General features: G+C 38.0%; 2 protein-coding genes across 2 annotated transcripts; both read right to left on the bottom strand.

Annotated features, from left to right (window-relative positions):
* Positions 1–7549: 7549 nt before the first annotated feature.
* Positions 7550–17508, bottom strand: fgb (fibrinogen beta chain). The gene is made up of 13 exons (XM_023297158.3): positions 17368–17508; positions 16661–16690; positions 16468–16571; positions 14757–14859; positions 14605–14673; positions 12781–12895; positions 11487–11593; positions 11282–11396; positions 10260–10379; positions 10036–10158; positions 9856–9950; positions 8528–8718; positions 7550–8160 (listed from the first exon to the last, which is right to left on the bottom strand). The coding sequence occupies exons 1-13, from the start codon at positions 17446–17448 to the stop codon at positions 7929–7931; spliced, it is 1485 nt and encodes a 494-aa protein (XP_023152926.2). The 5' UTR covers positions 17449–17508; the 3' UTR covers positions 7550–7928.
* A 2623-nt stretch (positions 17509–20131) lies between these two features.
* si:dkeyp-75b4.10 (galactose-specific lectin nattectin) lies at positions 20132–25613 on the bottom strand. Its single transcript, XM_023297159.3, has 6 exons — positions 25459–25613; positions 23416–23747; positions 23005–23096; positions 22241–22375; positions 21951–22059; positions 20132–20497 (listed from the first exon to the last, which is right to left on the bottom strand). The coding sequence occupies exons 2-6, from the start codon at positions 23696–23698 to the stop codon at positions 20430–20432; spliced, it is 687 nt and encodes a 228-aa protein (XP_023152927.1). The 5' UTR covers positions 23699–23747; positions 25459–25613; the 3' UTR covers positions 20132–20429.
* Between the last annotated feature and the right edge of the window lie 453 nt (positions 25614–26066).

A 26066-nucleotide genomic window follows, 5' to 3' on the forward strand; every position in this document is an offset into this window, starting at 1 on the left:
AAACGAGAAGAGATAAAAGCATGCATTAGCGCCTCCTGCTGGCCTGAGAGAGAAACGGTCGGACTCTGGCTATGTTCTTCAGATGATAAAAACCTATTTTTGTTATATTCTTAATATGTGGCATAAAATTCAGCTCAGAGTCGAAAATCACGCCCAGGTTTTTTACAAATTTTGCTGGTTTAAAATCTTGTAGTTTAGATGAAAGTTTCTCTCTCTGGCCTTCAGGACCTATAACTAAAACTTCAGTTTTGTCCTGGTTGTGCCATTCTTTCATCATGTGGCACGTTTTTACAACATGTTGAAAAATTACATTTTTCGACATAGTATACTATGGCTTTTTTTTGTGCCAAAATTCATCATGAGTTTTTTTTCAAAGAAAACCTTTCTGGAGAGTTTTTCATGGCCTCCTTTACATTATTTCATCATATGGCAAGTTTTTACAACATGTTGAAAAATCGCATTTTTTTTCGACATAGTATACTACTGGGTTTAAACCTGAAAATATACACGCTCAGCACAGGAAGGAAAGACAGAACTCACGACTCAGATCTTTTACTTGCTGCAAGGGGAGATAGAGACTGAACACACTGCTGCTTACAGGCTTCCTTCTCCGAAGAGTCTGTATCTCCTCTGCGTCTTTTATTTAGTTTCAACCAGTCATGTAACATGGGGCGGCATCATGCATCAGCATAAGATGTATTAACAGAGAAAGTGTCAGAGAAAGTGTCACTTGCATTATCTTATCATATGGAACATGTTAACCCTGTTCTCATGTTTCTACTGAGTACATACAGATTACAGTTAAAATGTACATGTACTTCTCAACAAGAATTTGTATTAATAATTAATTAGATTTTTTTTATTATTATTATTATTATTATTATTATTATTATTATTATTATTATTAATAATAATAATAATAATAATAATAATAAGTTGTGTTATTGTTATTATATTAATATTATGGGTGGGCCTTTCTTGTAATCATAATTATTATTATTGCCAATATTAATGCAAAACTTTCAAATAGTCTATACAAACTATGCACACTACTCTTTACAGAAGCCAACATACACTGAAAGCTTATCTTGCAATTAAGTAACACTAGGTAGTCATTAGAGTAGGAGTGTTTGGTCATCAACACTCATTTTATTCCATTAAGAAAAGTACTATTCAAAACAAATGCATTCCTGCCACAGTGTTTTTCATAGGCTAAGTAAGTTGGCTAGCAAGCTAGCTTCAAGTCGAGGGCAAGGCAAGCACTCGGTTGAGATTTGAGAGACATATTAAACTCACCGCTTTCTTGTTTTCTTTTCTCTTCCTCCTCCTTTTTTTCTTTCTTTTTTCACTTCCAGAAGGATAACTTCTCTTCATTATCTATCGTCCTCTCCGCAGTTACGCCTCCATGTTTTTATTTACTGAAGAGCAGCTGCACACGCTGTGGGCACCTCTCTCTCCCCCTCTCCCTCTGTCTGACAGAGAGAAGGAGGTGAGGGAGGGGCGACTTTGACTCACGGCAGAGGGGGCCCCTTCAGGGGCTCTGCGACGGGCGGTTGTCATTGCACCTTGTAACTGCAGCTGTCTAGTGAACGTATTCTGTCCCTGTTTGTGTCAATTCTGTTGGCCCACTTGGGGCCCTTCCTAGCTAGGGGGCCCCAACTGAAAACAGTTTAGAAACAGTCTGACACCAGTCCTAAAAACTTGAAAACCAGTACAAAAGCAGGACCACAACCACAACTAAACTATTCCTATAGAAAGTCCAAGATCCACCCAAGACAGTCTGAAACCAGTCCTTATGCAGGACCAGATCCAGAGTAAAATAAATCCTAAACCAATTTTAAATCACATCCAAAACCAGGAAAACCAAGACTGAAACCAAATATAAGCCAGTCCCAAGAAAGTCCAAAACCAGTCCAACATACAGAAACCAGTCCAGAAGCACTTCTACCACCATGCTTGATGGTAGGTTTGGTGTTGTTGGGGTTAAAAAAAAAGCCCCCCCTGAAACTGTCTTAAACCAGTCCTAAAAAGGTCTAAAACCAGGACCAAAATCAAACCTAAACCAGTCCAAAAAAATGTTCAGAACCCATCAGAATACAAAAAAATCAACAACCAGTTCAAAGTCAGTACCAAAACCAGACCTAAACTACTCCTAAAAAACAGTCCAAGACTAAAACCAGTCGTAGTAGCAACACTAATTCACATTTTATCTGGTCCATCAAATCACAGATACATTCTGGGTTACTGTGGCACCTTGATGGCGTTTAAATTTGAACTCTTCTTTAGCGCTCGTTGCTCTGCTTCATGCTTTGCTGCTAACGTCTCGTTTCTGCTACCAGGTGGACATTGACATGAAGCTACGATCCTGTCATGGATCCTGCCGGTCGGCGCCACCATTCGACGTCGATCATTCCAGCTATGAAACGCTTCGAGCTGACATGGATGAGACTCTGTCCCGGAGGAACAAGGCCACTGGGCCTCCTGAAGACATCCCTCATATCAAAGTGCAGCCCGTGGATGCAGGCGTGGCGTCGTCTGCAGGATATAAGAGCATCCCGACGGTCCGCAGAGAACTGCTGACTCAGTTTGAGGACGTTGGACAGAATCAGTTAACGATGGAGGAGGGACTTAATGCCGCCGAGCTGGAGTGACAGACGCTTTAACTGAGGTGGGATGTGACCATGTTGCAAAAGAAGCACTTTGTAGGTTTTAAAAGAGTAAACAAACTGAACTATCATCTTTAGTTGGCAAGGTTACAGTTTTGTATTACACTGTGATGGTGGCAGTTCTATCTCAGAGAGGACCTGCTCCTTGGTATAATTCCCAGCTGCGGACTTTAAAGCAGGCGTCCCGAAAGCTGGAAAGGAAGTGGTATTCCACTAATTTAGAGGAAGTTTATGTAGCTTGGAAAAATAGTCTAGTAATTTATAAAAAAGCTCTTCGTAATGCCAGGACAACATATTATTCATCTTTAATAGAGGAAAACAAGAACAACCCCAGGTTTCTTTTCAGCACTGTAGCCAGGCTGACAAAGAGTCAGAGCTCTGTTGAACCTTGTATTCCTTTAGCTTTGAGCAGTAACAACTTCATGAGCTTCTTTACAAATAAAATTATTACGATTAGAGAAAAAATTACTCTGGCCCTTCCTGCAAATGTCACAGATGTATCATCGAGTACAGATACTTTAGAATTGGCTGTAAGACCAGATGGATATTTAGAATTTTTCACCCCCATACATCTCTCTGAACTCATTTCAATAGTTTTTACATCCAAACCATCAACATGTCTTTTAGATCCTATCCCAACTAGACTGTTCAAGGAGGCTTTACCTTTAATTAATTCCTCAATGTTAGATCTGATTAATCTCTCTCTAGTAACAGGTTATGTACCACAGGCTTTTAAGGTTGCTGTAATCAAACCTTTACTTAAAAAGCCCACTCTAGATCCAGATGTTTTAGCCAACTATAGACCAATTTCCAACCTCCCATTTCTCTCCAAAATTCTGGAAAGAACAGTTGCAAATCAATTATGTGAACATTTACAAAGGAATAGCTTGTTTGAAGAGTTTCAGTCAGGCTTCAGAGTGCATCATAGCACAGAAACAGCTCTGGTGAAAGTTACTAATGACCTTCTCATAGCGTCAGATAATGGACTGGTCTCTATACTTATTTTATTGGACCTTAGTGCAGCATTCGATACAATCGACCACAAACTTTTATTACAGCGACTAGAACATTCTATTGGCATTAAAGGGACAGCACTGGACTGGTTTAAATCCTACTTATCAGACAGGTTCCAATTTGTGCATGTCAACAATGACTCTTCTGAGCATACTAGGGTTAATCATGGAGTTCCTCAGGGTTCTGTCTTAGGACCAATACTGTTCACATTATACATGCTTCCCTTAGGCAACATTATTAGGAAGCACTGTATTAATTTCCATTGTTATGCTGACGACACTCAATTGTATTTATCTATGAAGCCAAATGAAACTAATCAGCTAGCTAGACTGCAAGATTGTCTTAAGGACATAAAGACCTGGATGACCTATAATTTCTTACTACTAAATTCAGACAAGACTGAAGTCATTGTATTTGGCCCCAAACATCTTAGAGAATTGCTTTCAAAGCATATAGTTACTCTGGATGGCATTACATTGGCCTCCAGTACTACTGTGAGGAACCTCGGTGTTATCTTTGACCAGGACATGTCCTTTAACTCGCACATAAAACAAATCTGTAGGACTTCCTTTTTCCACCTGAGAAATATTGTGAAAATCAGGAACATCCTGTCTCAGAGTGATGCAGAAAAACTAGTCCATGCATTTGTTACTTCTAGGCTTGACTACTGTAATTCCTTATTATCAGGTTGTCCCAATAGCTCTCTGAAATATCTACAGCTGATCCAAAACGCTGCAGCCAGAGTACTGACGGGAGTTAGCAAGAGAGATCATATTTCTCCTATATTGGTTTCTCTTCATTGGCTTCCTGTTAAATCTAGAATAGAATTCAAAATCCTTCTTCTGACATATAAAGCTCTTAACAACCAATCTCCATCATATCTTAAAGACCTGATAGTACCATATTATCCTAGCAGAACTCTTCGCTCTCAAACTGCAGGCTTACTTGTTGTTCCTAGAATCTCTAAAAGTAGAATGGGAGGCAGAGCCTTCAGTTATCAGGCACCTCTCCTGTGGAACCAGCTCCCAGTTTGGGTTCGGGAGGCGGACACCCTCTCTATTTTTAAGACCAGGCTTAAAACCTTCCTTTTCGACAAAGCTTATAGTTAGGGCTGACTGGGGGACCCTGACGGGGTATGCTGGTGTTTTCATTTGCACAACTGACTTCCCCTCTTGACGTCCCTTTAGTTTGCCCCTAGTTATGCTGCTATAGGCCTAGGCTGCTGGGGAACCTCTCTTGATGCACTGAGCCCTTCTCTAACTACCTATGTATTTACTATATATACCATTATTGCATTACATTCACTCTGTTTCTTTCTGTGTCCTTTCTCCGAGTGTCCCTGGTCCCAGAGCTGGATGCTGGATGCTTCAGATGTGTGGCTGTGTTTTATGGTCCTTGTGTCCCACCCCCCCACCTCTCTATCTCTACCCCTCTATCTGTATCCCTCTATCTCTACCTCTCTACCTCTACCCCTCTACTTCTATCCCTCTATCTCTACCTTTCTACCTCTTCTGTCCCTCTCAACCCGCCCGGCCAGCAGGCAGATGGGTCCCCCCACATTAGAGCCGGGTTCTGCTCGAGGTTTTTTTCCCTGTTAAAAGGGTGTTTTCCTTGCCACTGTCGCCTTTTGGCTTGCTCTGGGGGTCAGGCATATGGGTTCTGTAAAGCGTCTCGAGACAATTTGACTGTAATTGGCGCTATATAAATAAAATTGAATTGAATTGAATTGTAGGTCAAGAATAAAAGAGACTAAAAACCACCAACAGCTCAGACTGCCTTTGAATCTAAATAATGTCAGTCCTTCTAAATATTTCTATACTGAAATCTGGAGTATTTCCTCACTGTTGAGTCTAATTACTATAAATAAACTGAAATAATAAAAACATTTTCTGAGGTTTTTCTTTTTGCAAAAATATTGTTTTTTTCCTGTAAATTTGTTTGTTTTTTGTGAATTAAAGTGCAGTGCTACCACTTTTGGTTCATAAATGAATGTATTTGAACATATTTATTAGATGGTTGTGGTTTGATGCATGTTTTTGAAGTTTTTTTGGGGTGCTCTAAAAACTGAATAAGAATGTTAACTGTTAATTGATCAGTTGCCATTATTAGATTAATCAATTAAAAATTGATAAAATGATGACCCAAAATGCAAAGGACTTAGAATATACAGGTTAAACTTAAAGAACTATTTGCAGCCATCAAATGTGAAAAAATGGGAGTTTTCTTTTGAGAATCTGAACGAATGTTTTTGTGTTCTGTGGTGTATGAAATAAAAATTTCAATACATTTGAGAGGAAATTCAACTTTATTTCTTGTGTTTTTCATAAGCTGCACTATTCAACTACAATTTTCACAACATACTTTAAACAATTTTTGAGGACATATTACACTATGGCTATTTTTATTTTTAGACATTTTTTCCAAGAAAACTTTATCATAATGTTTTTCACAACATACCTTACACTATTTTCACCATATGGCATGTTTTTATGACATGTTGAAAAATCACATTGTTTTTGGGCATAGTATACGATGACGTTTTTTTCACCAAAATACATCGTGATTTTTTTCACACAGAAAACTTTAAAACATGCTGTGAAAAACACTATAGTACACTATTTTCACCAATATGGCATGTTTTTACGATATGTTGAAAATTGGCATTTTTTTTCCTGACATACTATACTATGATCTTTTTTCCGGCAAAATACATAATTTTTATTTCAAAGAAAACATTACTAGAGCATTTTTCACAATCTACTTGACATTATTTTCACCATATGACATGTACATAGGATATAGTATACTATATATATACTTTTTTTCACAATACCCGTTATTATAGCGTTTTTCACAACATGTTTTGCACAATTTCCACCATATGGCATGTTTTTATGACATGTTGAAAAATGGCGTTTTTCAACGTTTTCTTTCTCACCAAAATAAATCATGATTTTGAAGAGGAAAGAGATCCCACTGATTCTCTGTCCTCCCCTTTTCTATAGTTCATAATCTCCTCTGTGGTGTAAAAACAGATAATTATCTTCATTGCTGGAGCAGAGTTATGAGTTTTTTTTAAATGGTAAAAATAATGAAAACAAAATGCTCTTACAAAACATTAGAATTTGTCACGAAAAGTAAAACACTGACAAATTCCACGCAATGCAACTTGGGTCGATAAATTATTGCCTCCTTTTCATGAAAAAAACTATGACTTGTTTTTTCCATTGAAATACAGCATGTTTTTTTTTCCACAATGGACATGACTATAGCACTTTTCACAATATACTTGACACTGTTTTCATCATATGGCAGGTTTGTACGACAAGTTGAAAAAAAAATCACATTTTTTTTCAACATTGTATACTATGACGGTTTTTTTCACCAAAATACATCATGATCTTTTTTCAAAAAAAAAATTACTCTGGCGATTTTCACAACATATTTTACACTATTTTCACCATATTGCATGTTTTTATGACACGTTGAATTTTTTTTGACATAGTCAGTTATTTTTGGCAAAATACATCATGTTTTTTTTTTCAAAGAAAGCTTTACTATAGCGTTTTTCACAACTTACTTTACAGTAGCTTCACTATATGTCCTGGTTTTAAATCATATTGAAAAATTGTTTTTTTCCCAACATAGTATATTATGACATTTTATTCCATCAAAATGCAGAATTTGTTTTCCACAATAGACTTTACTATAGTGTCTTTGCAGTATTTTCACCATGTGGCATGTTTTTGCAATATGTTGAAAAATGACATTTTTTTTTCTCCAAAATACATCATGTTTTTTTTCACAATATAATTATCTATAGCTGTTTATTATTATTGACAACAAAATGAAAACTCTGTAGAAGGTGGCACAGTTTGACTCATTTATTATCAGTGGACAGTCAGTGTCACACATAACAAGACAGACATCACATCGCAGTAGATTTAGTCATAGCTCGTCCGGTTTCTCTCCTTAATGTTGAAGGTACCACGTTTATCTGACATTAAAACATCTTCCCTACATGTCAGGCTTTCATTTAATGCTGTTTTTTAATGCTTTAAATATTTCAGTTTCTTCACTCTTGTTACGCCATTTTGTCCAGACTCTGTGTAAAGGCTACAGCCAAATGACGACAAAATGTCAGTGGTGCAGCGTGAACAAAACTCATGTTACTAAACCTAAATTCTTCCTGTAATATTTCTCAGAGTCTCCTGTGTGTCTTTTATGTGTTGACGCTGTCCGACACGGCTATCTGGAGGCAAAGAAAGGCCGTATCTTCATGCTGATGGCCTTGAGCGAATACCAGCTGCCCTTCCAGTTCATCCACACCACGCCGTCATCTGTGCCGTGCTTGGCCATTTGCTTCGTGTAGGCCCCGCCTATGTAGTACCGGCCGTTGGGATTGGCTGAGTGGCAGCGGTTGTACCACCAGCCGCCTCCGTCTTCCCTGGCACACTGCTTGGATGGATCGCCGGGATTCCTGACGGGCACGAACAAGGACAGAAATCGTGTGAAATAGCTGAAAAATCTGACAAAGCAGATGCATTTAAATGGACCTGGTTGCTGCAGTAGTCCACCATTACCATCCATTAGCTTCCAGGCTACAGTTGTTACATTACTGAGACAAAAATAATTTTATGAAACATTTTGTTTGCAGATGTGTGAACCAGTGTGCATTTTCACTAGCATGTGTTGAAATTTTGCATGAAAACAAACAACTTTAGCTAGTTTAAACACACTCGAGGCAAACTGCAGAGCCCCTGATAAAAGAAAAAATGGACGGAAAAGTTCAGCAACACATCAGAAAACTTGTAGTTCGGACAATGCATTTGTTTCAGGACACCCACCAGTTGTCGTTGTCTCTGTCGTAGGTGCTGAACATCATGCCGTTGTGGATGGTCATAGTGCGATTTTCACCAAACAGCTCCAGGGATCCTTCCAGGAAACCGTTGCCAGCGTTACCAGAGTAACCGTCGACGGCCAGCACATAGTTGGACGTCTCCGACTGGATGGTGAACTGGCGGTACTGGGCTTGGACCTCAACGAAAGCAGCAATGTTTTTCAGATTCATTCGAAAACTAAACAACAAAGTTCTTCCTGGACAGTGTAGAGGGGTATTTAAAGTAGACATTCATCAACCGAATCAGCTTGGATTTAAATTCCCCACCAAGTTAATCAGGCACATTTTCTTCATGGCATTCTTTGGTTTTTGAATCAGTTGTCCCTGATCATTAAGTAAACCCAACTTAATGTCAAGATAAAAGTAAGCAGGATGTCATCGAGGTAGTGTTTGAAGTTTGTTCAGAATTACAGTTTATTGTCTGGAGTTTGTCTTTCTTTGTGCTGGCCTTTATCCCTTTATTAAAAATACAACATATGGACACCTATATATCAACTGGCCTAGTTTATCAGTCATTATTGGCAGATATTGCAGCAACACTGTCATTCAAAATTTTGGGGCACTTAGAAATGTCTTTATTTTTGAAAGAAAAGCAGTTTTTTTCAGTGACGATAACATTAAATGAATGATAAATCTAGTGTAGACATTGTTAATGTGGTAAATGACTATTCTAGCTGGAAACAGCTGATTTTTAATGGAATATCTCCATAGAGGTACAGAGGAACATTTCCAGCAACCATCACTCCTGTGTTCTAATGCTACATTGTGTTAGCTAATTGTGTTAGCTAATGGTGTTGAAAGGCTCATTGATGATTAGAAAACCCTTGTGCTGTTATGTTAGCACATGAATAAAAGTGTGAGTTTTCGTGAAAATCATGACATTGTCTGTGTGACCCCAAACATTTGAACAGTAGTGTATTTGCATGCTGTGCGATATGCACTTTTTCTTCTTTTGAAAAATATAAAGCAGAAAAGGACAGTTTGGGCTCATCTAGAAATGGAGCACTTCCATAATTTGTAAGCATCACAGCTGACCAGATGGTAGTATCTTCATGGTTTGAGAAAAACAGCGCTGTACAGTTTTTCACTTTCAATCGATAATCAAAGATTCAGGATCAGTTGTGCTCTACAGAGTCACGACGTCCTAAAGCCCAAGAGAAGGTCCTCAAAACCAAACCAAAGCCAGGTGTATTTGCCTTAGTATCATAAGACAAGTCAAAAATCCTGACATTTGAGTAGTCATTTCTGCTGTAGTCGGAAACCCCGAGGACTCACCTTGGCTCCTGTCCAATCCTGCATCTCGATGAGAACCTCAGTCGGGCCCATCTTGGTCACTTGACTGATGCGGTCGTTACCCAGCCAGTACTCACCTGTCACAAGACAAGGAGGCAAATAAATAACGCTGAATTGAACCAGTGTCGAGTATAAGACAGTGGAATGGTTTCGTCTTCTCACCAGGAGTCTCACAGTGACCCTTGCCGGCATCGAAGGCGATGTTGCCGAATCCACGTCGATATTCATCCCAACGTCGGCCAAAGTCAACGCTGCCGTCGAGCCTGTTCTGGATGAGAAGCCATCCTTGGAAGAGAGAGATAAGAAACAGTCTTAAAAAAAACACAGAGACCGAGTGAAGTCTGCAGGAAAAACAAACTTTAGTTGGGTGGACGGTTGGATGTCACCTCCGTTCAGGGTGGACTGGTCGCAGTAGACCTTGTATGGAGAGCTGAAGGCATCGGGCTTGATCAGGTACATCTGGGAGTCTTTTCCTCCACGACGGAAGATATCCTCACACTCCTTACCTGAATCACAACAAAGAAGGGTTAACTACAGAAAATCTTCCCGTCACACGGCCCTACAGCTTTCTGAAGATGACACAGTTTTGTCCTTTTTTTTAAGAACAGTCCCAACGAGGCGACAATGAAGCTTCACAAAAACATTTGTGATCCACATGGGATGAACAATATGAACTTGTTGTGTCTTTATATAACCATTTTGTGTCTCTTTTTGGTTGTTTTGTGTGTCTCTGTGGTCATTTTGTCCCTCTTTGTGGTTGTTTTGTGTCTTTGTGGTCATTTTGTGTGTCTGTGCTCATTTTGTGTCTCTTTGTGGTCATTTTGTGTGTTTTTGTGGTCATTTTGTCCCTCTTTGTGGTTGTTTTGTGTCTTTGTGGTCATTTTGTGTGTCTGTGCTCATTTTGTGTCTCTTTGTGGTTATTTTGTGTGTTTTTGTCACTGTTTGTGTCTCTTTGTGGTCATTTTGTGTCTCTGTGATGATTTTGTCTCTCTTTGTTGTTGTTTTGTGTGTCCGCCACTCTTTTGTGTTTCTCTGTTGCTCTTTTGTGTCTCTTTGTGGTAATTTTGCATTGTTGTTTGTTGTGTGTCTTTGTAATGATTTTTTGTCTCTTAGTGGTCATTTTGTGTCTCTGTGATGATTTTGTCTCTCTTTGTTGTTGTTTTGTGTGTCCGCCACTCTTTTGTGTCTCTTTGTGGTCATTTTGCGTTGTTGTTTGTTGTGTGTCTTTGTAATGATTTTTTGTCTTTTAGTGGTTGTTTTGTGTCTCTTTCTGATTATGATCCAATTCCTGCTCCCCAGAGGAAGAACTGTGCTACCAAGGCCTCTAACTAGTCCCTAATGTGTTTTAAGCTTCTTCTCATGGTTTCATGGAGGTTATTTTACCACCTCTAGGGGGCATCACACCTACCGGACACCACTGGTATGGGGCATTTGGTCTTGCATGGCTCCTTGCACTCCTCCTTCTGGGCCTGGATGGCCTTCTCCAGCTTCTGGATCTTCAGCTTGATCTTGTCCAGAACTCCCTGCAGCAATTAAACAATCGTTTTATTTGCAGTCTCGTTGTTTTAATCCCATTAAGCATTTTATTCCGGTTCTGGTCAGCTCTGCTTTACCTGCAGCACTCTGATGTTTGAAGGGAAAACGGTGTCCACAGTCTCCTTGATGTAGGCGTGTTGCTCCTCCACTCGGTCGGTGTATTGACCCACCACCCGGTTGTTGTCTGCCAACATTCAGGAACAGAAAACAACAAAGGAGTGTCAGCAAAATTTACACTTCAACACCCAGACTTGTATTTTAACTGAACTCAGTCTGTTGCAAAAATATGTCTGACTATGTAGTCTTCCTCTAAGAACAGTTTGATTTTAGAGAATGACTAAAAACAGACACAAAATAACTGAAACAGACACAAAATGACTGAAAATAGACACAGCATGACTTAAAATAGACAAAATTACTGAAAATAGACACAAAATGACTAAAGACAGACGTAAAATGACTGAAAACAGACACAAAATGATAAAAAAACAGACAAAATGACTGAAAATAGACACAAAATGACTAAAGACAGACACAAAAATGATTAAAAATAGACACAAAATGACTGAAAAGATTCACAAAACAACAACTTCCAACAAGTTGTTCCTCTGTTCGCTGTTTCTCTTTTGTTTTTCTGTCATTTAATGTAACATTTGGGTCATTTTGTGCCTGTTTTTCATTGTTTTCAGTCTCATTTTTGCAAATTAGTCGTATTTTTTGCAGTTTTGTGTCATTTTGTGTCTATTTTTTGTCATTTTCTTTTTCAAAAACCCCATTAGTCAACGCCTACCTCTAAGAGCAGTCTGGTTTTTAAGTATGACCTAAACATTTTAAGGGTACAGAATTTTAAAAAATTAGATTTCAGGAAATTTCCCAAAATTAAACCCAGACGAAACTTGGATCGTGACAATCTGCATTCTGGTATCCGGTCTTCTTATCAATTATTGCCTATCAATTCATGCTTTTTGACACTAAGCTTATTTTGAAGAATCCACTCAGATATGATCAATGACACTTAAAGTAGGATTCATGCTTTTATCTCCTCATGGTTGGATTATTGCAATGTTGTTTTTTATTGTACAAAATGTAGCGGTGAGACTCCAAACAAAAACAAAAAACTGTGAACACATTCCACTTCTTAGCCACCCAACACTGCTCGTTTGTTCAGAGATTGATTTCCTATTTTAGAACTGCTGTTTGGAGGTCTGCTTTCAGTCTTTGCTGTTGAGTTACACTCACTTTTACTCCTGACATTGCATTTGAGTTTGAACTAACTCACAGTTTTCAGCAATTGTTTAGTTTTACTATCTGCTGTTTTAATATTTATTCTTCTTTCGGTTGGTTGTGTGTTTTTGCGCTTGTCGTTCTCACCATTAAAGACTCGCTGCCTCTCCCGCAGAGTGATGGACATGCCGTTGACGTAGTTGAAGATGTTGTTGGAGGATCGGGACAAATCCTCCACCTGAGGCTTCAGCTGCCTGATGCTCTGTGAGAATCAGATGGCAAAAAGGAATTAAAAGGAAATGCCAACGTCATAACTCCTGACAAAAAACTGTAAAAATGGATGCAAAACGACCACAAAGACATTATAAAATACCTAAAGGAGATGCAAAACAACCAAAAACAGACACAAAATGAGTAGAAATAATGCAAACTAAGCAAACTAAAAAGAAGCACAAAATGACAAAAATATACATAAATTTCTTACAGTAAGACACAGAATGAGCAAATGTAGAGGCAAAATAAGACACAAAGAGAGTTATAATGGCCAAAAGGAAATGCAAATTAACAAAAGGAGCAGCAAAAATTAAGACAGAGGGAGGAAATATGAGCAAAAACAGTAATAATGGTTAACATGAGGCACAAAATGACTGAAAACAGACACAAAATGACTGAAAACAGACACAAAATGACGGAACACAGACACAGAATGGCTATAAACAGACACAAAATGGCTATAAACAGACACAAAATGGCTAAAAACAGACACAAAATGACTGAAAACAGACACAAAATGACTGAAAACAGACACAAAATGGCTGAAAACAGACACAAAATGGCTATAAAGAGACACAAAATGACTGAAAACAGACACAAAATGACTGAAAACAGACATAAAATGGCTATAAACAGACACAAAATGGCTATAAACAGACACAAAATGACTGAAAATAGACACAAAATGGCTATAAACAGACACAAAATGACTATAAACAGACACAAAATGACTGAAAATAGACACAAAATGGCTATAAACAGACACAAAATGACTATAAACAGACACAAAATGACTGAAAACAGACACAAAATGGCTATAAAGAGACACAAAATGACTGAAAACAGACTCAAAATGACAGAAAACAGACACAAAATGACTGAAAACAGACACAAAATGGCTATAAACAGACACAAAATGACTGAAAACAGACTCAAAATGACAGAAAACAGACACAAAATGACTGAAAACAGACACAAAATGACGGAACACAGACACAATGGCTATAAACAGACACAAAATGGCTATAAACAGACACAAAATGACTGAAAACAGACACAAAATGACTGAAAACAGACACAAAATGGCTATAAACAGACACAAAATGGCTATAAACAGACACAAAATGACTGAAAACAGACACAAAATGACTGAAAACAGACACAAAATGGCTATAAACAGACACAAAATGACTGAAAACAGACTCAAAATGACTAAAAACGGACACAAAATGACTGAAAACACACAAAATGACTAAAAATAGATTAAAATGATGGAAAATAAACACAAAATGACTGAAAACAGACACAAAATGACTGAAAACACACAAAATGACTAAAAATAGATACAAATAATGGAAAATAAGCACAAAATGATTAAAAACAGACACAAAATGACACAAAATAACTTCCAATGGCTTGCTCCTCTGTTCACTGTTTTGGTGCTTCTGTCATTTCTTTCTCATTTGTGTTGCTTTTTTGTAGTTTTTTGTTGCTTTTTTGTCATTTTTAGTCTCATTTTGTGTCTTCTTTGCCATTTTGTGCCACTTCGTCTTGTATTTTGTCATTTTGTTGTTTCATTTGGGTCGTTTTGTGTCAGTTTACTGTCGTTTCCTGTCCGGTTTTGTGTCATTCTGTCTTGTTTTGTGTTGTTGTGAACAGAAAAACAGACTGAAGCTGCACAGCTGAGGTTTTGTTTACCCTCTTGACGTCGTCCTCTTGCTTCAGCAGTGTGGTCTTCAGCTCACAGCCGGTGGGACACAAGACGCCCTGGTGGACGTGAAAAGCTCCGGTTAGCCTCGTTTTGTTCATTAAACACTTCCTGAATGTTGGATGTTGGCTTTTCTTCTCACCATCTGCTCTGAGGCGTGACTACATCCTCCAGCTTCGGGCTGCTGGACCTTCTCCTCCACCTTTTGACCTCCGACCGGCGCTGAAGTCGGCCGACCGCGATACCTGGAAGATAAAACACACAACAGCTCGTCTGCAAATACCTGCTTTTTGTCATTTTATCTCTAATTTGTGTCATTTTGTGTGTTTTTCATTTTGTCTCGAGTAAACACAACTTTCAGTATCAAACTTTTACAATTACATCTTTTAACCCTCTGAACTCAGCAGGTTTTTTTTTGTTTAATTTTCGGCTTTTTGTGTCTCATTTGGGTCATTTTGTGTCACTTTGTCTTGTTTTTTTGTCATTTTGTGTCTAATTTGATTCGTTTTGTGTTTTTCATTTTGTCTCAAGTATGCATGATGTCAAACGTCAAAGTTTTACAATTAAATCTTTTAACCCTCTGAACTCATCCTATTTTTGTTTAGCTTTTGTGTTATTTTGTGTCTAATTTGGGTCTTTTTTGTCAGTTTTTTGTCTCTTTCTTTGTCCTGTTTTGTGTAAATGTGTCTTTTTTCTTGTTTTTTTGTTGTTTCGTGACTCATTGGTGTCGTTTTTTGTCATTGTGTGTCTCATTTTTGTCATTTTGTCCTTTGTTGCCATTTTTATGTTTTTTTTTGTCTAGTTTTTTCATTGTGTGTCAAATTTCGGTCATTTTGAGTGTGTTTTGTATCTTTTTTCTGTCTCGTTTTGTGTCAATTGTCATTTTGTCTTATTTCTGGTTTTGTGATTCATTGGTGTCATTTTTTGTCATTGTATGTGTAATTTTTGTCATTTTGATGCTATTTTTGCCTAGTTTTGTGTCATTTGTGTCTAATTTGTGTCATTTTGTGTCTGTTTTTCAGTTTGTCTTGAGTATACACAACTTTCAACAAGAAAGTTTTACAATTACATCTTTTAACCCTCTGAACTCAGCATTTTTTGCATCTTGTTTTTGGCCTTTTGTGTCTCATTTGGGTCTATTTTCAGTCTCTTTTCGGTCCTGTTTTGTGTTGTCTTTTTTTCTTGTTTTATTGTCATTGTGTGTCTCATTTTTGTCATTTTGTCTTTTTTGCCGTATGTTATTTTGTTTTCTAGTTTTTGTCATTTTGTGCAGTTTTTTGTTGTGTTTTGGTACTCATTTGTGTCATTTTTTTGTCATTGTATGCCCGTTGCATTTTGTCATCTTGTGTTTAATTTGGCTTGTTTGTTGTCATTTTCTGTCCCATTTTGTGTCATTTTTACTTGTTTTTTGTCATTTTGTGTAGTTTTGTGTCATTTTTTTCCTGTTTTTTTGCAGCTTTCTGACTCATTTGTGTCATTTTTTGTCATTGTATGTCTAATTTTTGACATTTTGATGTTGTTTTGTCCAGTTTTTGTCCTTTTGTGTCTAATTTGGGTCATTTTGTCATGTTTGCTTTGCTGTTTTGTGACTGATTTGTGTTGGTTTTTGCTCTTTTGCGTCTCATTTTTGTCTTTTCATTTGCCATTGTGTGTTGAATTTGGGTTTTGTCTGTTTTTTGGCTCATTTCTGTCACTTTGTCTTGTTTTTCTGTGATTTTTATGTTTTTCGGTGCTGAAATGTGAAATAAAAAGTCTTCAAATGGTTTCACACAACTCAAAGTCCAACATGTGTCCTGCTGCCGTGGAGACTTTAAAGCCAAACACCTGTGGAAAGCTGGTTGACGTTGACGTACCTGCCGCCGCCGCTGATTGGTGGAGGGGCATTTCGGTTTCGGCTGTAGTACTCTCTGCCTTTCACCAGGGGGCGATGACCACGAGCGTTTACATTAGCTCCAGCCTGCAGGGTAAAAGTGGTGAAAAACCAAACGTTAAATGCAGTTTAAGCAAAGAGACGTGAAGGAAAGGCAGCGGGTTTGTTCTACGTACGGTGGTGTTCTGGTCTGTTGTTTTGGCGTCCTGCGGTGAAAAGAAAAAAAGAAAGTGAAGATTAGAACTGAAGGGTTTTTCTTTGCATCTTGTGCGATTTAAAAGCTTCATCTGACACCAAAATGTGTTTTTAATTAACACATAATCTGAGCTATTTATGCTGCAACATGTTGTCCGAAATAAATTAAAAATTCACAGCAGTTGATTTTTAAAAAAGAAGAAAATCATATTTAATGCAAGGAAACAGTATTTAAACATGAAAAAAACTACACATAAGATTCTTTGTGTTTTTATGTTTATTTTTTTGTTTGTTTTTTAAAGGGGCTTGGATTTGTGAATATAAAAGAAAAAAATACGACGCCACACAATTTTAACCATCAGCCTTTGATCAGTTACACAGATTTGAAGTAAGAAAATAACAAAAACAATAATAATAATAATAATAATAATAATAATAATAATAATAATAATAATAGACAGTTTTGTAAACAATAAGTGCTTTAAATTCACCCCTTTAAATTAAATAAGATTTTTAATGTTGCAATGGGTTTTTGAACAATAAATTTGTGATTTTCTTCTTTTGAACACCTAAATTCAATCTCAGCATCAATCATCATTTTTTACACTGATTTTACCCTTTAAAAAGGAAGAGAATGGAAGGTGCAATATAATGTATAATAATATAATGATTATTTTATGAGACTCACCGTGTCGTAGTCGTCATATTCCAGATTATCTGCTGCCCAGCTCACATAAACGCACAAATACAGCAGCAGCAGCGTCTTCATCCTTATAAAGTTAGTTTCCTCCAACTGTCATCAGCTGCTCTGCTCCCTTTTCTGAGCCTGAAATCTCCTTCCATCTGCTTTTTATCCTCAGTCCTCTCCCACGTTTATTGATCCGCTAAAGTCGGTCATTAACTGCCAGGACAGTTTGTTCAGGTTGACTCAGTGTCTGTTTGTCGGGGAACAAAAGGGCAAAAGGACTCCAGAGTTTACTCAGACGTCAAAACACTAAGAAAACGCAGCGTTGCTCTAAAGTCCTGTGTGTGTTTGAACCAAAGTCACAGTTTATCAGAGCCAGAAACTGTGAAAACAGAGAGAATCAGCTCTTCTATAGTCCTTGAACTCATCATGTGTGACTTTTGGTGTCAAGGTTTATGAAAAAAATTAAATAAAATAAAAGACAAAATAAAAAAAAGGCATTTCTGTACAATTTTTTTGCATTAAGAGCTGTATTCTCTGCTTTTTGCACCGTATTCTCACTAGCAGTTTTCATTTTGCATTACTGTGTTTATATATTCTTTTTTAGATGTGTAAGAATCTGTAAATGCATTACAGTTAAAGTTGATCTCTATTAATTAAAGTTACTCAAAAATGAGTTAAAGTTGCTCTATATTTGCTAAACTTGCCCTAAAGCTGATATTATTAGTTAAAGTTGCTATTAGTAGTTAAAGTTGTTCTATTTTTTAGAGCCTTTTTATTTTTCTCTTTCCTGACTCCTAGAGTGACACCAACAGCTGAAACCAGATTTTCTTGTGTGTTGTGGATGTTGGTGACCGATTCTGAATATATCATCAAAATTACTTTTCTTCTAAACATCTCATCTAAAAATTCACCATAAATAAATTGTTTGCACAAACCAGATTCTGTAAAAAGCTAAAAATTCTGAGTTGTTCGGTGCAACAGTGAAGCCCACAAAGACACATCTACGACCAAATGCCACGAGGCAAAAATTTCAGGGAGTTTTCAGCTGAAATGCAGGCAGAGACGAGTGTGGAAACAACTTTCAACAGGACTTCAGTCTCTTTAGGATGTACAGGTAAACGGTTTTCTGTTGAGTCTGTTGCTTTTCCCCATGTTTTGCCAAATAAATAAGCAAAGAAATTCAACTTTTGCTTTACTTTTTTTTGATGATTTGTGCCATTTGAACACATTCCTGCGCTGAAAAATTAACCATAGTGAAGGAAAACCAATACAAGAGCCAAAAAAAACCAAACTCAAAACTGGTTTTGTAAACTAGGGAAGTGAGCGAGTTTGTATTCCGAAGTCAAAAAATGTGAACATTTTGAATATTTTTCAGCTAAAGGAAGAGTGATTTCAACATTTCTCAATCAGAATACGATTCCTGGCATGGTTGACAGGGTTTGATATTCAGAAAGGACCGTTTCTAAACTCCTCTTTGCTTATTTTCACCCACCTGGAACCATTTATATTCGTCTCTCTGGTAGCGAGAACTCAGAGGAACACTGTTGACTCAATGTTTTGCCTGATTTGAACTCGGGTCATTCACTGAAATCCAAATATTAGCTCATCTCAAGGTGACTATTGACAAGATGACTTTAATCTCTCTATTTTGGAGATTCTGAACTCTTTTCTTTTTCTGGATTTATTATTTGAGCTTTTTCTGTAGAGACACGGCAGTTAGTGTTTTTGAAGTTCAGCTCACGTCGTTCATTTTGGTGAAAAAGTCGCAGCAGTTTCCCGTCACTGTCGGGAAACTAGGACAATGGAGCAACCGATGTTTGCTCGAGTCCAAAAGGCAACGTTGTGTTACGAGATCACTGTCCTCAACGCCCATACATGCTAGTAAACAAATCTGGCAGGATGCTAATTTGATCTGTTATCGCTGGACGTCTTCAGCTGTTAAATTCATCACTAAGAAGTCTAAATTCTCTGATTGCAGCTCCTCAAATGTGGCTGTTTTCTGTTTCTTCCCTCTTCTGTCACCAGTTAAAGTTAGTTGCTCTAAAATGAGTTAAAGTTGCTCTATATTCGATAAAGTTGCTCTTAATGAATTAAAGTTGGTCTATATGAGTTAAAGTTGCTCTATTATAGTTAAAGTTGCTCTAAAATGAGTTAAAGTTGCTCTTAATGAGTTAAAGTTGCTTTATATTAATTAAAGTTGCTCTTAATGAATTAAAGTTGGTCTATATGAGTTAAAGTTGCTCTATTATAGTTAAAGTTGCTCTAAAATGAGTTAAAGTTGCTGTTAATGAGTTAAAGCTGTTCTATATTAGTTAAAGTTGCTCTATTTTAGTTAAAGTTGCTCTAAAATGAGTTAAAGTTGCTCTACATTAGTTAAAGTTGCTCTAAAGGAGTTAAAGTTGCTCTAAAATGAGTTAAAGTTGCTCTAAATGAGTTAAAGTTGTTCTATATTAGTTAAAGTTGCTTTATCTCAGGGTAAGTTGCCCTATTTTAGTTAAAGTTGCTGTAAAATGAATTACATTTGCTCTAAATTAAAGTTACTCTATATTATTGAAAGTTGCTCCATATTATTTAAAGTTGTTAAAAATGAGTTAAAGTTGCTCCATATTATTTAAAGTTGCTCTAAAATGAGTTGAAGTTGCTCCATATTATTTAAAGTTGCTCTGCATTCAAGTTGAGAACTTTGGACAAAAAGCCACACCTGTGTGAACAAAATGTGTGTGAATTTGTGTATTCCTTAACAAAAACCTTCACTGGTCCAGTCTTTGTTGCTGTATTTTTTTATTGCCTAGTTTTACTGCTATTATAATTACACTTCTTGCAGCATGCTTGATTGTACTTTTTCAATGCAAAGAAAAAGAGATGATCATTAGAAAAAAGAAGCCACAGCGAGTTCACATGGAGAGTTCTAGGCAGGTGGACTGGCCAGATTCAAAGCCTAACCCTAACTTTGAAGCCAACCCCTAAAAGCTGAGGAAGAAAGGAAGCCTTTGTGTTGGGTGGTTGGTACTTTGGCACACAGCTCCACCTTGTGGTCAGCTTTTCACATTGTCCGTCTGGCTTCATATCTGCTTGCAGCAAACAAACCCCAGAGTGCTGTTGCAGTAGTCAGGGTACCACTCCAACTTGACTGCAACACAAAGACAAAGACAAAGAGATCAGACTTTAAGGATTTCAAGCTGAACACAGAAACACAGCGACTGTGGCTGGTCCTACTGTCAGGGTCCGAGCACCGCGTGTTGATATTTTAGGGGAATGGCTCAATAGCGCCCCCTGCAAAATTATGAAAATTCAGCCCCCGAACCACGTTTCACCTACAGCTATGAAATTAGGTACACATATGCAACTTGTCAGGGCGCACAAAAAAGCCTCCTGTACAAATACCCAAAACCCAACAGGAAGTCGGCCATTTTGAATTATGATTCATATTTTGGATGATTTTGTGTCATTTTTGCACTTTTTCGAAAGCTATAAACTCAAACAGGGTAACCCCGAGAGAAGTGAAATTTTACCAGGATGTACAGCAGGCATGGTTGAACATAAGTTATCAAAACACTCCACAAAAGTCTGAGGGCAAGGAAATGGCAGCCAGCGGATTTCGGATGTTTCACCATGAAACAGGAAGTGGTGTCTAACTAGCCTCTACATGCTCCAATCTGCCTCAGTCTTGACATGTGTGATAAGAGTCTGGTCCTAATCACATCCATAGGCCAATATACAGGGTGTCCCAAAAAAATTTGATATCATTTCACAGGCCAAGAATTTTGGCAATTCTTGTTGAAATAACCTCAAATTTTCACAGAATGTATAGAAACAGATCAAAATTTTATATTTAATGTTTTATTTTTGTTCTGTTTTCAGGTTGAGCCGTTCCCTCCCAAAGAGAAGCCATATTGCGTCTTGGAATATGCTGGTACACAGTCACCCCAGACTGTGCAGCATGGCGTGAGCCGTGTCACAGGCGCTGCACATATTGAACACTTATGAAATCAGTCCCATAATAAACTTATGATGTTCAACACCTAAACTGTTCAATTTTATTGAGCTAGACTTAGTAGTTTTCAAGATAATTGTAAAATTTTTTGGGACACCCTGTACATTCACAGTCATGGCACGACCTGGTGGTCAGGGCATGTTCAACACAACAAGCTGCACTGATGGTGGTCATTTTGGATGTTTTGCCATAAAACAGGAAGTGCTGTCTAACTCGCCTGTACAGGCTCCAATCTGCGTCAAATTTTCCAAGTGGTTTTGTGTTAGCGGTCAGAGAGCATTATAGGATTTCAGTTAGCAACAGGGACCATGACAAAGATTACTGTGGTAGTTAATGACTTTGGTCAAAATTCGTGTTTTGAAGATGATGTTTCTACAATCAAGTGGTATCATAACAAATTCATGATGAAAATTGCTTCATCAGAAAATTGAAAAGATTCACTGCACTCACTTTGTTGTAACAGTCAATCAATAAAATGGTCAGTTGAGAAAGCAGTTTAAAATTAGCACCTCTGGTACAGAGAGAATGACCGGTTGTCTACAGGAACACGTGTCAAGGTACAGTGATGTGTGTTTGTGTGTAGTATTACGGTGATAGTTCATCTTCAGGCAGTGGTAGCCGTCGTGGGCGCTGTAGTCATCGTGGTACCAGTTGTCGTAGTTGAACTTAGAGCCGTCGCTCCACATCCAATAACCCGGCTGTGGATGGATACAAAAATTCAAAAATTTCAGTATAACGCAAGTGGATTCAATGTAAGTACGTTATTGCACCAAACTCTAACCGTCTTATTCTCTTAAATATTTACTGTAACACCTCCTGGTCACATATCGATCAACAATCTATTAATGAGCAGGAGAGTAAAAGACAGTATTTCCATACATATATGGCATCAAAGCCACCGATCCAGGCCTGTGGGAAGTCGTGGCCGTCTCCTTTGGTCAGTCCCTTGATGAAGTAATTCTGCTCGTCACTGTGGATTGACGCCAGGTTGCCCCCTTCAAACAGACAGTAAAACTGGAACAAGCAAGAAAAACTTCATTAATTACACATCGGGATGGGTGGCCTTCACCTCAACGTCGGAAGAGTGATGCAGCTCAAACGAAGATCCTTAGTTAAATTTTCTCTACCATTATTTTGGTTGATGTCTGGTAAACATTTTTGTGCTGTTTTCCGTTTATTGTGCGATAATAACTTCGACACCTAGCTTAGCTTCATGTACGGTTCGGCCTGTTTTCTGATGAGGCTTCTCAGTGTCTAGGGGGAGTGCTGAATTTTTTACTTTTTCATGGGATCTGGTGCAAATCAGGCATTGTGGCAGTTTAAGCTAGCAGCGGGAACCATGACAAAGAATTCTGGGGTTGTTCATGGCTTCCGGCCTGAGTTCAAGTTTTGACAATAAACCTGTAAAATCTGGAGTTACCAAGAGTGAAAAGACAATTCTTCATTCATTACTGATCTTCTTATACAGTAAATGATTTGAATTTTAAACTCAGGTTTGGTTAATTTTCTGACACATGACATGATAAAGGGCCATCGGACAAGCTTCGTAGATGTGATTTTACCCCCTAAAATAGTCCTAATTGTAACATGTATGAAAGGCTAAGAGACCAGTGTTTCGTCTTTGTCGCTCTATCAGTCCTCACCTCAGCTTCGATCCATGTCTTCTCAGAGTCGATGTACTTGTAGCACTGCTCGTCGTAGTAAGTCCAGCCATCCGGGCAGTAATGGCCATGTTCTAGAAGAAAAGCAAACCCAGTTCAACTCAGTTATCTGTGCACATCAGGCTTTTTTTGGGGGGGGGTGTTTGTTTGAGTTGGTGCAAAAGTTTAAGATATTTGTACTTCGACTGCAGCTCGCATCGAGCTTAACTGGAGCTTTTCAGGAGTGTAATGTTGTGGAGGCTGGGTTGGTTAGAAGTACGAATGGGCCTCAAGTTTCCAGGTAATTTTCTTGACAGAGCTGGGTGTCACCCACGACTACTGACAAATAGACCATCAGAAACCCGAAAGGCTGATTGCTCTCTTTTTTTACAGTTTAAATTCACAACCACTCACCGCAGTTGAGAGGGTCGGAGCCCTCCGGCCTCTTCGTATACGGTATCTCTTCCCCGGTCTTGACGTTGACACAGTAGCAGTACCCGTGTGAGCACTGCCACGGGACGAAGTAGCCGTGCTCGTCGCACTCCGGGCAGTACTCATCAGGATAGTACGGGCAGTACATCCTCTTGTACTGGCAGGGCCCTTTCATGGCAACGCTTGTGTTGAGCGGACCTCCTCGGCTCAGGGACAGAACGGTGCACAGCGCCAGCAGCACACCGAGCATCCTGGCAGCGAACATGATGATCACGACTGGGGTGGGTGACCTTCCAAAGCACTGGAGTTAAAAGCTGGAAAAAATGTTCACCATACCTTAAAAGATATTCATCTATCTATAGAAAGATGTTTCACCATGCTGAATGTATCTTCAACAACTTGCTCCTCTGTTCACTGTTTGTGTCTTGGGTTTTTTGGGTGCATTTATGCCTTTTTTCCATTTTATGCAGTTTTTTTTTGTCTAGTCTGTCATTTTGTGTCTAATTTGGGTCATTTTGTGCCTGTTTTTTTTTTTTTTTTTTTTAAATCATTTTCTGTCTCACTTTGGGTCGTTTGTCACTTTGTCTTTTTTAACATTTTGTGTCCCATTTTTGTCGTTTAATGTCCATTTGTTGTCTAATTTCTGTCACTTTGTCTTGTTTTTTTGCCTTTTTATGTTGACTTTTGTCAAATTTTTGTCATTTTTTGTCTTATATAGATATTTAACTTTTTTAACTTTTAACTTTAACTTTTTTGACTTTTCTTTTAACTTTTTTCCTCTCTATTCTGTTCATCATCAGTAGAAAGATGTTTCACCATGCTGGATGCATCTCTAACAAATTGCTCCTCTATTCACTGTTTCTGTCTTGTTTTTTTGGCTCATTTACGCTGTTTTTTTGTCATTTTGTGTCCCATTCATGTCATTTTTTTGTTTCACTTTGTGTCGTTTGTCATTTTGTTTTTGTGACTCATTTGTGTAGTTTTTTTTGTCTTATTTCTGCCACTTTCTCTTGTTTTTTTGCTGATTTTTATCTCGTTTTTGTCATTTTCTGTCTGATTTTGTGTCTTGTTTCTGTCGCTTTAGGTCCATATACAGTAGATATTACACTATTTCCATGTTTCCAGCCTCTGCAGAATTTTCCTCTCTGCTCTGCTAATCATCTGTAGAAAGATGTTTCACCATGCTGAATGGATCTCCAACAACTTGCTCCTCTGTTCCCTGTTTCTGAGCCATTGCTGCACGCTTTTTATTGATCCAGTAGGTTGGATTTTGTTCTAAAGTTGTCCAAAAGAGCATAAAACTTTACTAAAGTAACATTAAATAATCAAAAATGATCCTAAAAATGATCCAAAATTTAAAATAGCTTGAAACTTGTCCAAAAATGTCCAAATTAACTTGAAAACTGTCCAAAATGACTTGAAACTAGTTCAAAATGACTCAAAAATGTTTCAAAACAACAATTTTAAACAATCTGTACAATATTTAGTAATTTTGGAGTCTCTGGTCATCATCAGTAGACAGATGTTTCACCATGCTGAAAGTATCTCCAACAACTTGCTCTCTGTTCACTGTTTCTGAGCCATGCTGCATTTATTTTATTCATACAGTAGGGTTTTTTTTATGACATCTTTAATTTCAAACATTTTGGGTTGAACAATTGTTGATCTGTATCTCAATGTTTGTTTGTTTGGTTTTTTGTGTTTCTATGAAATATGGGGGGAAAAAAACGAGCAAATTTTTAATCAAGATAACTATAATAAAGTAATTTTAGATGACCACTGACTATTAGACCACTGGAAACCTGAAAATCCAAAGCTTCCTTCTGTTTTTCATGGTTTCGTGCTCTGATAAATGGTGCAATTTTGCAGATTTTCTACAGAAGTTAAAGATGACTGAGCTCAAAATGGTTCAAAATATCAGTTTGCACGCTCACACAGCTGACAATTAGAACTCCATGCATATGCAGAACTCAACAATGTTGCAAGCAAATGAAGCAGAATGAGCAAAACATGAAAAAGACTCACGAAGCAGACTTGCTATCTTCTGGATCAGCTGGAGTGTCGAGTCGCGTCTGGCAGCCTCCACGGCTTCTCGGCCTTTTATCCCTCAGATTTCTGGCTCGTCTCCATTTCCCAGAACTTTAACTGTAGCCCTGAGGCCGAATGTCACAATAACAATGGGTCTTTTCAGCACATATCCCTTCACCTTTACCTTGTTTATTCACCGTAAACAAGCCATTGTGGGCGCAGTTATTCCCTCCTGGACGGCTGCGATCACAATGAGTGTTGGGTTACGCCGCTTTGGTGTCGCTTCAGCCGCATTGTTCGTTGAGTCTTGGCTTCCCAAAATCATATCTCCTCTGTTTGTGCCTTTTCAGGTTACCTGTAACTTTAGGTTCAAAAGAATTATTCCAATCACATCAACATGTGCTCTTATCTCACTCGATGCTGCTCTTATCTTACGTCCTCATATTGTGTAAATCTGGGTTGCAGACAATTTAAACACTGTGACCTCTTGAGATGGGCTGTATCGTATCACATCATCACGGAATATCTAAAAAGTGGTTGGTGTCCAATACCGCCTATTATGATATGTTGTTGCATATTAATTATGTTATCACAGAGTAACTGAG

The sequence above is a fragment of the Amphiprion ocellaris genome, chromosome 23 (assembly GCF_022539595.1).
Source record: "Amphiprion ocellaris isolate individual 3 ecotype Okinawa chromosome 23, ASM2253959v1, whole genome shotgun sequence".
Lineage (NCBI taxonomy): Eukaryota > Metazoa > Chordata > Actinopteri > Pomacentridae > Amphiprion > Amphiprion ocellaris.